This window comes from Rhipicephalus microplus, unplaced genomic scaffold (assembly GCF_043290135.1).
Source record: "Rhipicephalus microplus isolate Deutch F79 unplaced genomic scaffold, USDA_Rmic scaffold_13, whole genome shotgun sequence".
Lineage (NCBI taxonomy): Eukaryota > Metazoa > Arthropoda > Arachnida > Ixodida > Ixodidae > Rhipicephalus > Rhipicephalus microplus.
This window is the reverse complement of record NW_027464586.1, coordinates 11183045-11196542: the sequence shown is the minus strand read 5'-3', so window position 1 is coordinate 11196542 and position 13498 is coordinate 11183045. Positions and strand designations below refer to the sequence as shown.

Genomic DNA, 13498 nt, shown 5'->3' with positions numbered 1-13498 from the left:
AGGTGCTCACGAGAAAACTCCAAATCAGGGAGTACAAGCTTGTGGATATGGGATGGACATCATTTGAGGGCAGGGAAGCTAGCAGCAAGATAAAATTTGAGAAGTGATTGAAGGAAATGGGGGAGGAGGGTTGGGCTAGGAAGGTTTTCAGCTATTTGTACATGAAGAATGTCGATACTATATGGAGGAAGCAAACCAGGAAATTTACTGGTAAATACTTGGAAAATAGCAGGTGGCCAAAGCAAGCAGAACTATCGGTTAACAAGAAAGTGAAGGAAACGGAGACTGACATGTGGAGAATCGGCATGATTAAGAAGTCTGCACTAGAGATCTATCGAACTTTTAAGCAGGAAATTGCCAAAGAAAGTATCTAGGATAATACTCGGGGTAGTTCTCTACTGTTTGAGGCCAGGATGGGAGTATTGCGAATAAGACATATCGCGCCAAATACGAAGGGGTAGATACAGTATTCAGTGCGTGTGAAGAGGAAGAAGAAGCTGCCGAACACTTGATAATGTTCTGTAAAGGGCTTCACCCTATAGTTCAGGATGATGGCGCAGAGTTTTTCAAAGCGCTGGGGTTTAGGGACAAGGAGGGCAAGATAGACTTTAAGTGGGTAGACTTAACTAGAAGGAGGTTATCTGATTGGTGGCTAAAGGCAAGGCACGAGTGAAAATTAAACCCCTTACTGCAAAGTACGAATTCTCAACCTCACTACCTAAAAAAAAAAAAAAGATAAAACTAATGGTTAGTTCACTAAGTATTACGGCTAGGTGGCGTTAGCCGCCGGCCGATCTAAAGGGTACAGCCAGCCACATCCATCCAACCATCCATCCATCCTGTGACCAGTCAAAGATACCTTAAGCTCTTAAGCTTCAACGTTTATCAGGACTTTAAATATTGTTCGCAGTGTCCACCCACCGATTCAGCATGACATTTCGCTCTGTCGTAGAGGAAATTATCAAGTTGTCCAACGTTCTACGCAGTGGGGCCGCCCATTTTGTGTGTTTGAGCCAACCGCAACGTGAGTATTTGCGTACACGTGCTATCGGTTTGCGAGAGCGGTTGTGAAAAATGGCGTTGTTCTCTGCATTTCATTGTGGGGGCACGGCGCAGTACCCTGTTCATCTGTTGCATGTGTTTGGGACACGAACTCCTCTATAAGTTTATAGAGGAGGTCGTGGTTTGGGATCGCGTGTCTCTCTGCTACCTTTTCTCGCCAGTTGATGTTTAAATGAACTGAATTTCGTTTTTCTTTTTCAAAACTCAACAACCATTCCTGTATTTGAGCAGTCTTATAAGTTTCTTCCGCGAGTATGGAACGATGGCTAAGTGCAAGTTCGTCAACATGATTGAGGTTGTTCGGTAAACACGGTTGAGTAAATTTGGGGGTGTGTCTATTCTCCCGACAACCGGGATAATTGTTCAAAAAATTTTTGCCGGCAGTCGCCTGCCATTGGCTCTCATATGTCACGTGACTATTTGCCTGGAGAATTTTTTTTGTATTATTCTCCCGGCAACCGGGAGAATTATTGAAATTTTTCCTGGCAGTTAGTCACCTGACAGACAAGAGCCAATGGGAGGCGACTGCCGGGTGAAATTTTTCGAACAATTATTCCGGTTGCCGAGGGAATTACTCAAGGAAATTTCTCCCGCAGTCGCTTCCCGTTGGCTCTCATATGTCAGGTGAGTAACTGTCGGGACAAATCTTTTTGTATTATTCTCAACCGGGAGAACTTCTGAAAGTCCTCCCGGCATCGTAAAATCTGTCAGCATTCTAACAGCAGCCGAACATAAACTCCCCATACACTCTTAAAAAAAGTTAGTAAAAAGGTAGAGACTGCAAGCTAATAAGGAGTAACTACAAAGTTTACTACTTTTCTTGAAGCATTACTAACCTTTTGCAACCTGTTTACTACCTATGCTAGTAAAGTTACTAGCTGCAACCCTTACTTTTTACTACTTGTTTACTACCTGCATTAGTACCCAGTAATTGGAATGAAATAGGTAGTGATTGAAGCTGTTTCTAAATTTTTGCGACCCGGCCATTAACTATGCAAATTAAGATAAGTAACACATATTGTATTATATTTAAGACAAATCGTCTCAACGTTTCATCTTTAAATGGATTAATATGTGGGGTTTTACGTCCCAAAACCATCATATGATTATGAGAGATGCCGTAGTGAAAGGCTTCGGAAGTTTCGACCACCTGGGGTTCTTTACCGTGCACCCAAATCGGAGTACACGGGCCTGCAACATTTCCGCCCACATCGGAAATGCAGTCGCCGCAGCCGGGATTTGAGCCCGCGACCTGCAGGTCAGCAGCAGAGTACCTTAGCCACTAGACCACCACGGCGGGGCTCATCTTTAAACGAAAAAATGATTCATTAGATATCCCTGGATAAAAAAAAAAAGTTGTGCAACAGAGATATCTAAGCATCATTCAGCTATTATCACAATGAAGAGGTTCAAGTTAAGGAAACATAAGCAAGTGCTGCATGCATTGTTATACACAATTATAATAAACTAACATGACAGGCAAATAGAAATTAACCAGGTGGTCAAAATTAATGCAGACTTTCTCATTACGGTATGTCTTATAATAATATTCTGATTTTGACACATAAAATCCCAGAAATCATTACTTTCTAACAGAGAATATATTGGCACAGTCAACCATTAAATTGCACTGAGACTGTGTTAATGAGTCGGTACCTAGTTTCGGCTGCTGTAGATATAACCTTCTTGTGGCACATTTATATGAAATAGATACGACATAATTTTTTATAAGCACGGCTGACCCAAACACGCAGGAACAGTTAGTATGGTATAGTCTACTAGGCTGGCATTTTTTATAATTCATCCTGAAACACCTGCAACCTGACACAAGTGCTGACATGCATCCTAATGTAGGGGCTATATAAACCGCACGACTCGTTTACTTAGTATTGTAGCATTAGTGTACTTTTTACGGCCGTGCAATCTTCGCGTTCATGATGACACTACGCAAAATTACCCGAAGTTGCATAGTAATGAGACATAAATTGGCCAGTGTTATCAATGGTGAAATGATGTGGCAAAATGAACAGGGTAGTATCCGTTACTACTTTTCTTTTTCTTAAAACCTCTAAAAGATGCTAACTATGGTAGTAATTAGTAATGGCTAGGGTAGGAACAGTTGCTAAATGCCGTTAATTAAAGCAAAGGTGGCAAGAGTTACCACTCCTAACATAGCTAACTGCACTTACTACCTGGGTTGCAACATATGTGGCAAACCATTACTACCCCAAAGTTAGCAAGTACTACTACCTTTTTTTCAAAAGTTTAGAGCACTGTTAATTTAATTTCTACAAGAGCACATAAGCCAACTTATATGTAATTCCAACTTTGCCCGTAACGGCCAGCCAATACTGTAGGTGAGATTAGAAAATGGAGCCCCGCCACGGTGGTCTAGTGGCTAAGGTCCTCGGCTGCTGACCCGCAGGTCGCGGGTTCGAATCCCGGCTGCGGTGGCTGCATTTCCGATGGAGGCGGAAATTTTGTAGGCATGTGTGCTCAGATTTGGGTGCACGTTTGGGTGCAAAGAACCCCAGGTGGTCGAAATTTCCGGAGCCCTCTCACTACAGCGTCCCTCATAATCATATGGTGGTTTTGAGACGTTAAACCCCATATATCAATCAGATTAGAAAACAGAAAAAGTGTAGAAAAATATTTTATTGCACAATCCCAAAATATTATTAAGATATACAGGGTGTCCCACATAACTTGAGCCAAGAATTTGAAAATGAAAGACACTTCAGTGGCGAATTGAACCAAACGCGTACTACTCACACTAGCCTGTACGTACTCGGGCTAGCTTTTTTCTCCCCATACTAATTAATAATTATTTATTTTAATTTTTATTGGCTGGAAACCCAAAATATGAACACTTACATGTAAAGCACTTTCAGAAACCACCGACTGAATTGTTTCCTGTACGATACGTCTAGCGTTGTTATTCTTTCGTGTTGTAAAGAAAGCCTATAGCTGCACTATAGCAGTGCGCTTGCAGTCCGTCACACGGCTCCTTTTCACATTTTACGGGCTTTCTTTACGACGTGAAAACAATAACAGCGCAAAACGTAACCTACATGAAACAATTTAGTCGGTTGTTTCTGAAAGTGCTCTACATCTCAATGTTCATGTTTTGGGTTTCCAGCCCATAATTAAAAATATGTAATTAAGAATTATTTATTAATTTGTATAGGAAGAAATAAAAATTAGCCTCAGTACCTACAGACTAGTGCGAGTAGTATGCGTTAGGTTCAATTCGCCTCTGAATTATTTATTAATTTGTATGGGGAGAAATAAAAAATAGCCTCAGTACCTACGGGCTAGTGCGAGTAGTATGCGTTAGGTTCAATTTGCCTCCGAAGTGCCTTTCACTTTCAAATTCTTGGCTCAAGTTATGTAGGACACCCTGTATATGGAGGTGCTGTTTTTTTTCACAAAGGCAACGTGCTACTGCACTGTAGCAGTGGCTGTAAACGAGCCATATTTTCAGTTTTGTCTTGGGCTTCTGTTTTACACCAACACATGGAAGGTGGTACTATAACAAGCACCAGTCACAGGATACTGCATCATGGTCATCTAGTTTTGTTTTGCATTTCGTGCACTTCCACTTCTCGTCCTTTTTTACGCTAATGACCATTAGCACAGCTTTCCAAGCATCATCAGTGAAAAAAAACGCCGTACTAGATTAATGTTGACCATTTCATCTCGAATGCCATCGTGTATGTCTTCAGGCCTTGCTTCCACAGATTCTTCGTCAAGTAGTTTGCCTTTGATAGCATCTGATGCTTGCTGCTTCCCCACCAGCCAACTGAGCACGGCTAGCTTTTTGTCTCTCATGGTAAGCTCAGAGAATGATCCCAGACTTGCTGTTCTCTTGCGTTTTTTTGGAAGACCAATAACTGTTAGCACATGACCTTTAGGACGACCACATTTTCTCATAGCAACTGGCACTTGGATATGTTGAAGGTCAGAGGGCTGCGACAAAGAATTCTCATCTGTGCTGGCTTCATCTTGTCTATTGCAGTGTTGGCTGCTTGAATGCTCACTGACTTTAGTGCTTGCCTCCGAGAGCTCCTGGTGATGTTTCGCCTCTTCCTAGGCTCTGCACAGTAAATTCTGATCAGCATTGCTCTGTACATCCACAACAGACCCCGGAAAACCTTCAGAGTTTGCACTTTCAGCTGCAACTGCAGCTGTCAAGTGATGTGCAGGCTTATGTGCAGCAACATGAACTTTAGAGCCATTTCTCCAATGGTCAAGAATTGTCTCTAGGAGGGACAGCCTCTCCTTGAACATTTCAGTGGAGCAGTTCGATGCCATACTTGCAAGCTTTGATTCAATGCCAGCTGCTTTTCTGAACTTTTGATGTGCTGACAATTTTTTTTTTCATTGCTGCGAGTGCTTTACTTGCACATGCTCTACATCACTGCACATATCACTCTTTCTTAGCTGGATATTGGCTACGTATTTAGAAACCATTCTCAGCACATAGTCCTTTATCGTACTTGGGCACGTTGGATGCCGTTCGTACAACGAAAATGTGTCGGCAGGTCAACAGCATTGATTTCCTGAAGGCACACGAACAATCTTCAGTTGTACAAATCTTGCCAACAGTAATAGCAGAATTGATTTTTCTGTGGCAGTCATGGAAGCTTGTAGCTCTTCATTTAAATGACGAAATGCATAGGGAGTCAGCAGGGTGGCATACAAATTGGTTGCTTCATTGCCATTTGGTATTACCATCTTTTTTTGCAGCATAACAGCTGCTTTGTGAGCTTTCTCATTTTGTTGAGTGTTGATCAAGGTAAAGAATCGCTCAACAAACAATTCGAGATAACTAAAGCGCTCTACAATCTGCTTTAGCTTAGAGTTTAAGCACTCTGCTCGGTTGTTAGTGGAGTTGAAGAAGTTTCTGCACAACCACTTTGATCCCATTGTCCATTCTGTATAAATGACATGCCAGTTTGTGGTGAAATATTCCACTACTCCCTTTGCTGCTGTTTGCTGCAGCAAGGCAAAAAGCTCATCGTATTGGTCTTCATTTTTTGCATGACCATTTGCTGCAATAGGTCCAGAGCAGTCTCTTGTTCACCTTTTGTAATTCCCAAATTTCTGCACACTTACTTCTCTGCGAAATGCTTGCAGAACATGAAAAGCACATATATGGAGTGCCGAGGATGGAAATAGTTATTACAGGTCATTCCTTCACATCTTTGTCCGCCATGGTTCCAGAGTTCCAACTGGGATTCAAATCTTTAAACTCTTCGAAAAACCAGAGAAGGGTGTCGGTGTCTTCAGTCCTAAACAACCCAACATCGACAATTTAACTCTCTCCATTACCATTTTCAATGATGACAAGAAAACAAGACGTTCTTGTCTCTAACAACTTGTATGTGGCATCGATGAAGATGACTTCAGGCCAGCACTGAAATGATTTCTTCATCACATTATCCTGAAAGTGGACAGCCTGGAGCTCATTGTTTTCATCTGTAAGCAAACGAACTGTTGCGTTGTGCTTCTCTTGAAGCATGCGTACAACTTCGGTCAAATCATTCCTTGGTTGCAACAGTTTGTCTTTGGCTGCAATATTCGACAAGTCCTTGAGAAGAACAGCACTGCCACACTCCTTATCCATTTTTTCTCTTACCATCATCTTGTTGGCCTTTATTTTCATCCGCTCACGAGCCTTTCTTTGAAGCTCTGGTGCCAACCTTCTCTGTTGTGATAAATGCCGAAAGAGTTCCTGGTCAATGGGATGATTGTGTGTCAAGTCGAGTGACCTCACTTCCAGAAATTTTTCTTCCTTCTCCGCAGCAATGTAGATATTGAAGCTGCAGTCTCGTTTGAATGTCCTAAAAAGAATGGGGGAAAGAAAATAGAAATAGCATATGCATTACAGGGGGAAATTCCGATAGCAGCTCATTAATGGGCAAGTTTAACAGTTTAACGACGCGCCACTTTTGTTACGGGAAGACGCTCTCATGCCAGCAACAGTGATGACTCGCCGGGTTTGCGATTTGCGCATGCAAGCGAGTGCTTGCGCAAAGGTGATCTACGTCGCCTCGCGTGCATTTTTGCGTATATGAAGTTTGGCCTTCAAGGCTATTTTTTTAAGTGGTAGACGGTTCGCAAACACTAGAGGTTTGTTCGAATCACCTGCAGTGATCGGAACCGCTTCACGGCTGTGCACAAGAAGTTCAGAAAATGTGCAACGCAAGTTCAGTGGTGCAGGTACAATGCGTCACCCCAAGCGAATGACAAGGTGCCGAGACGGTGCAGGGCTTATTTTTGTTTGCTTAATTACACCATTCAACTAACACCCACCGATGGCAAACCGTACATGTGCACAGATTATGAGGTGCAACTATCTGGGCAAAACACACCGCGTAAGTAGAGGCGGTTAAGGCGCTTTCGCCTAAGTGCTATCTTGTCTGCTCAGCGGCACGCGCGGCTGCACTATGCCGGCACCATCGGCGTAGAAGGTGCAGGAAAAGGTGAGCCACCTACTAGTGCAGCACAGTTGAGTAACTCGACCCAAAATGCAAATGAAGAGCTCACGCATAGCTGCATAAAAGTGCTTGATGAATTCCGTGCGCCTTTGTTGGTGCTGATAAACTTCGCGCCGCCCTGGATACAGCAGTATCGAAGCTGGTAATACTTCAGTGACTGCGACATCTTGCTGGCCAGTTTCCCCCCACAGTATTTCGCTGCCGCAATGGTCTTTGCGTCCCGTTCCATAACTGCACGCAGTTTTATGCACTGAAGCGGGAAATACATGCTTCGAGGTCTTCAAAAGTGACGAAGCGATCATTGACCGCAAGCTGCACTTTGCCATCCTCAGCCTCTTGCATTAGTAAAACACTCAATGGTCTGATGTCTCGTAATGAATAACACATACCTCGAGCAAAATAAATACGGCAACGAAGTAGCTACACACATTGCACGTGTTGCGAGCGGAGACAGGTGAATGAATGGGCTCGTCACGCATGCAAGGCTTCGTCTGTCCGGTCTCGGGTGGTCACAGAACGGGTGGTGGGATGTTCTCCCCGGCAGTTAGTCACGTGACATATGAGAGCCAATGGAAGGCGGCTGCCGGGAGAAATTTTTTGAACAATTATACCGGTTGCCGGGAGAATAGACCCTATCTAAATTTGGCTTCCCGGTGCGCATGCTCTGTGTGTAGTGCCGCGCATGCGAAGTTCGACTATCACCATGTTTTTTTTTTTTATTGTATCACAGCCAAATGCCCGACATCACTCATTAGGGAGTTTTCGAATAACATTTGCAGTTGTTGCCAGCGTTGCTTTAAGTTTCGGGCACCATATGAGTTTAAGAATAGCGTTTGCACCCCGATGGCAAACCCAAATGCACGGAAGCTACATGCAGCACTGTGCGGGCCGCACACGCCGCCCGCTATTTCAGATTTTCTGCGGGCGGGCCGCGAACGGCGACTCGCGTTACGACGCATGCGCAGTTGCAGTGAGTTTTGGAATAGGGAGTTTTAGAATAGCCCACCGTGAGCCCATGCGGTGCGGTCGCTGCCACTGCACATGCGTCCTAACGTGAGTCGGCGTTCACGGCTCGCACGCAGAAAATCCGAAATTGCGTGCGGTGATCGGGGTCCGCATGTAGCCCGCAAACGCCGATTTCCAGGCTACGGTGTTGCAGTGATCGTGCGTTGTGGTTTGCAGCAAGGCAAACGCTATTCTAAAACTTATATGGCACCCGCAACACCCGGAGCGCTTGCAAACGGTATTCTAAAACTCCCCAATAGCGCACCGCGAGCCCCTGCGGTGTGGTCACTGGAACTTCGCACGCGTCGGAACGCGAATCTCTATTCGCGTTCGCGACCCATCCGCAGAAAATTTGAAAATAGGGGACGGCGTATGCAGCCCGCATGCAGCTCGCAAATGTTGGCCACGAGGCTACGGTGTCGCTGCGATCGTGTGTGTTATGGTTTGCAGGAGGCCAAACGCTCTTCTAACACTTATATGGCACCCGCTGTGCCCGCAGTGTCTGCACACGTTATTAAAAAAGTTCCCGATTAGGAAGTTTTCGAATAGCGCGCCGCGAGCCCTTGCGGTGTGGTCGTTGCCACTGCGCATGCGTCGTTACGCGAGTAACCGTCCGCTTTCGCGTCCCGCGAGGCCCGCGAAGTGCTGTGTGTAGCTTCCTTGCATTTGGGTTTGTGGTCGGGGCGAAATTCCCTAGACTTTTCTCTAGAAAGAGCACACGCTATTCTTAAGCTTTTATGGCGCCCGCTATGCCCGCAGCGCCTGCAAACATTATTCTAAAGCTCCCTAGCGCACCGTGAGCCCTTGCAGTGCGGTTGCTGCCACTGCGCATGTGTCGTAATGCCAGTCACGGCCCGCACGCAGAAAATCCGAAATAGCGTGTGGCGATCGCAGCCGGCGAAGTGCTGTGTGTAGCTTCTGGGCATTTAGGTTTGCGGTCGGAGCGAAGGTCTCTAGACTTTTTACTAGGGAGAGTGAACGCTATTTTAAAGCTCGTATGGTGCCAGCTATGCCCGCAGTGCCTGCAAACGTTATTAGGGATCCTTAGAATACCGTGTGCAAGCGCTGCGGGCGTAGCGGGTGCCCTATAAGATTTAGAATAGCGTTTGCCCTGCTGCAAACCGCAGCGCACGATCGCAGCCAATGTTTGTAGCACAAGGTAAGTTGCAAAACTGAGTGATGTTGTGCAGTGCAGCTGTTGCCAGCGACAAATGTGGTGCTGCGGTCGCATCTGGATTCATTCACTGCATGCTCGCTCGTGTCACTCCCGTAACCTCTGTCTGCTGTGCATGTTGCAGTGTGTCGCTAGCTGTGGAGGCTTCTTTCTGCGTGAACAGTTTTGTGCTTCAGCGTGCCTGGTTCTGCTTTTATGTGTTGCTGTTTTCATCATTCCTGCATGTTGCGTTCCTGGCTGTACGAGTGGCTACAGGAAATGAGAGACTCCACTATATTTCTTTTGTGCCCCGCGTGTACCTGAGCAGCGAGGGGCATGGGACCACGCGATTCCTTGTGCGGATAAGAAAATGCCCAGTACATCACGTGCGTGTGTGATAGAACTTTCATGAGGAGGACATCCTGAAGACTTTTACTCACGTCATCAATAGTAAGGAGGTACAAATCGCGAGATGAAAGTGGGACCTTGTCAAAGGATGCGTTCCACGGATATTCTCAAATTTGCCTGCTTACCTTTCAAAACCCGCGACGAAGTGAAAGCTGCCCGATAGGAGTGGGTTACTTTCCAGAATATCATCGGCGAGAAAGAATAGACTATTTCCGAGCACTGAGCTCGAAGGCGGTGAAATAAGTTCCGACATGCCGTCAACGAATGGCGTCATAATTTCGCTTCAAGACCTAGAAAACGTTTGTCTGCATGCTGGAGAAAAAGTTGTTGAGAATAGCGAGGCAAGACGTCTTGTGGAGTTTCTAGTGCTCAAAGAAGAAAAAAGAGTGCTGTTTGTGGAGAAATGCGTAGTCGCAGAAGACATGACAGTTGCCATTAGCAGCGGTCACCATCGCTTAGCCAAGTCGCCTGGAAATGCAGGTACCATCACACGAGTGGCCGAACATCTGGAGGACATAGAAAAGCTGAAAGTGTGTTGTCCCAATGCGTCAGTAGGCAGCCTCGTGAGTAATGACTATGAAGTGCTCACCGATACCCTAAAGTGTGGTCTCTGCTCGAAGCTTTGGCTTCAGCTGTGTTAACAGGTTTCATTAGAGGAACTCGATAAGAAGCAGAGGGAAGACATACTTAAGAAAAACGTCGCACATGCAAATTTTCGACGGCTTAAGTTTCTAAACAATGTGACTGACATGTAAAAAAAAAAAAAACAAACTGACAAAATCAGACAAAAGCCACGGGATTGCACCATATAGTTGTAATTTATCTTAAGGCATGAAAAACAGTCACAAGAGAGGATACAAGACATTGTATTTGGGTTTTTCGTGCCTAAACATTATTTGCGAACATATGCCAACTAGCAACTCACGGACAGACACATATATTATGCTATCAAGCATTTCAGAAAGCCATAATTATACTGTATTTGCCTTACACCGCTAAATATTACGCAGTATTAAGTTTCTGCGGCAGCACAACAAGAAATCCCGATAATGTACTGTTGGCAAAGTTCTTTTGGAACGGCCGCCACGGCGTCTTGCCACGTCGACTGCGTGTTTTCGTCTGCTAGCGGAAGCTTGTTGCGCCGCAGGTGCCACCAAACCAGAAGTTGTCTTGGCGCTGTGTGATAGATTGTCTGACGCAGGGAGTTTCGCAACTTACCTAGCTCTAAAAACATTGATCGCAGCGACACCGTAGCCTCGAAAACAGCGTTTGCGGGCCACATGCGGGCCACGACTGCCACAGGCTATTTCGGATTTTCTGCGCGCAAGCCGCGAACGCTGACTCGCGTTACGACGCATGCGCAGTAGCAGCGACTGCACTGCAAGGGCTCGCGGTGGGCTATTCTAAAGCTCTTTATTCTAAAACTCCCTGTTAATATTGTTACTGTATGGGACCAGGAATCGGCGTGACAGCATGTGCGTGCGTCAGGCAGCTAGTGCTGCTCCGTTTATTCAGTTCGTCACAATTATAATACACTCTGGGCAACGCCCCTTTGATCAACACGCGATAGCATCAAGATCGGGCGAAGCCCCTTTAGCTTATCGTGCGTAGCGCACGAGTGAGGCGCGATACAGTACAGTTACTATTATTATTATTATTACTATTATTATTTCATAATATATTCTCGTATCAGCTGTGAGGACACAGACACGCTCCTCAAAGCTATACTTGTACGGAACAGCTGCAGACATAATGCCTAAATTAAGGTTGCTGTTAAAATTTATTTTATGGAAGGGTGGAACTATATGCTAGGTACATTGAATGACAGCTGAAAATTCAAGACATTCGACATTTGTCGTTGGGGCATAAATTCGGAATCATAGCGGGGTTTTGGGACGTTAAACCCCACAAATCAACGACAGACAGTTCCTGTTGGCACCCACAGCTACGACAGAGCTATTCAATCATACAAGTTGCGAAACTCCCCATAGGCTCCATGCGTCGAAATCTGGACGCTTCACTGACTCGGTTTTTGGGAGTGAGCAGATTGTCGCACCACTTGTTGATCAGCACATTCACTATTAAGCGCATTATTTGTGTATTGCGTTGCTGCTCCCAGATGGCGCGAGAGTCTGCTCTAAATAAATCAAACTTCAGAAAAATCGAGCCAACATCGTATATTGGGGTTTGGAATGCAGTTTTGCTGCAAATCGTTGTCGGTGGCAAATCAAGCGACTAAGCTACGCAAAAGCATTGGCACCAGGTAAACAGCAAACAACCAGGCATCGCAGCAAGTGGAAGTGCGTTGCGACTGATCGAGTTCGCCTATGACGTCCATCGCCGACGTCTTGTCACATTACCGAAGTGGGCAGTGTCATGACGAGGGGCCACGCCTTAAGCTCTTTCTCAAGGAGAAGGGTGGTGAGGTCGCGCGAAAATTTGAAACCAGCTCATCGCAATGTTTTAGACCGCGTAACTTCTTTAATGTAGCACATATTCGCAAAATTCTTGCGGCGACATGTTCACGAAGTAAAAGTGCACATATTGCTCTTTACAACAATTTTTGGACGTTGGGGTTGTTTAGTGGCCCTTTAATAAATCTGACCAAGCATAATTGATCATGGCATCATCAAACTCGTCTCAGAGAATTCAAGCCGAGAAAGATACTAATTACTTCTGATTGAGTTGTCTCATTATTTTAAAGTTAATGTAATTAGCCTTATAACTACTTATAATTATTACCTAATAATTTCCTTGACATTGAAGCTCCCCAGAAGTACACGAGTCTGATGTTGCAGAATTACGCAAATTGAGGAAAGGACGCTTTGAGGAGTAAAGGTGTTGAATGGAAATCACACAAACTTAACGGCACAAGCAGCCTATGAAATTCTAGTTTTAATTTGTCTGAAGACATGCAACAAAATGCCTAGATTGTGGGATTGGAAAACGTAAAAATAATGCGCCTTCAACAAACGGCAATGATACTCGAGGATTCTTCTTCACTTGTAGCGCCATGCAGCTTGCATCAAGATTCGACAATAGCAAGCTGAGCTGAAAAAAATTTATTTTGTGTGCTGAGCTTCATCAGGTTTTGTGATGCTAGCTACATTTAGTTGTGCTAATCAACCGATATAAATAATGTGAGCCTAGCGTGGGAACCGGCTGCATCGGACCAGCTAAATTAAAAAAAATAAAAATGGCACAAATTCAATGGAGCAAAGAAAACAACATTCATTTGTCGTTTTGGCTATCAGCGCCGTAACCGCGTTGGTTAAATCGACAGAAGGGGCCAATCAATACGACAGGACGTGCATGTGCACCGCAGCAGGCGTCTCATCGCTAGATAGCACATTGATTGCCTTCGGCC

General features: G+C 45.0%; 1 protein-coding gene across 1 annotated transcript in view; it reads left to right on the top strand.

The window, feature by feature from the left end:
• Positions 1 to 819: 819 nt before the first annotated feature.
• Positions 820 to 13498, top strand: part of mRpL32 (mitochondrial ribosomal protein L32) — a 74839-nt gene continuing 62160 nt past the window's right edge. The window contains exon 1 of the mRNA XM_037414890.2: positions 820 to 1024. Coding sequence (XP_037270787.2) covers positions 931 to 1024 — 94 coding nt within the window. The 5' untranslated portion in view covers positions 820 to 930. The remainder of the gene's footprint in view (positions 1025 to 13498) is intronic.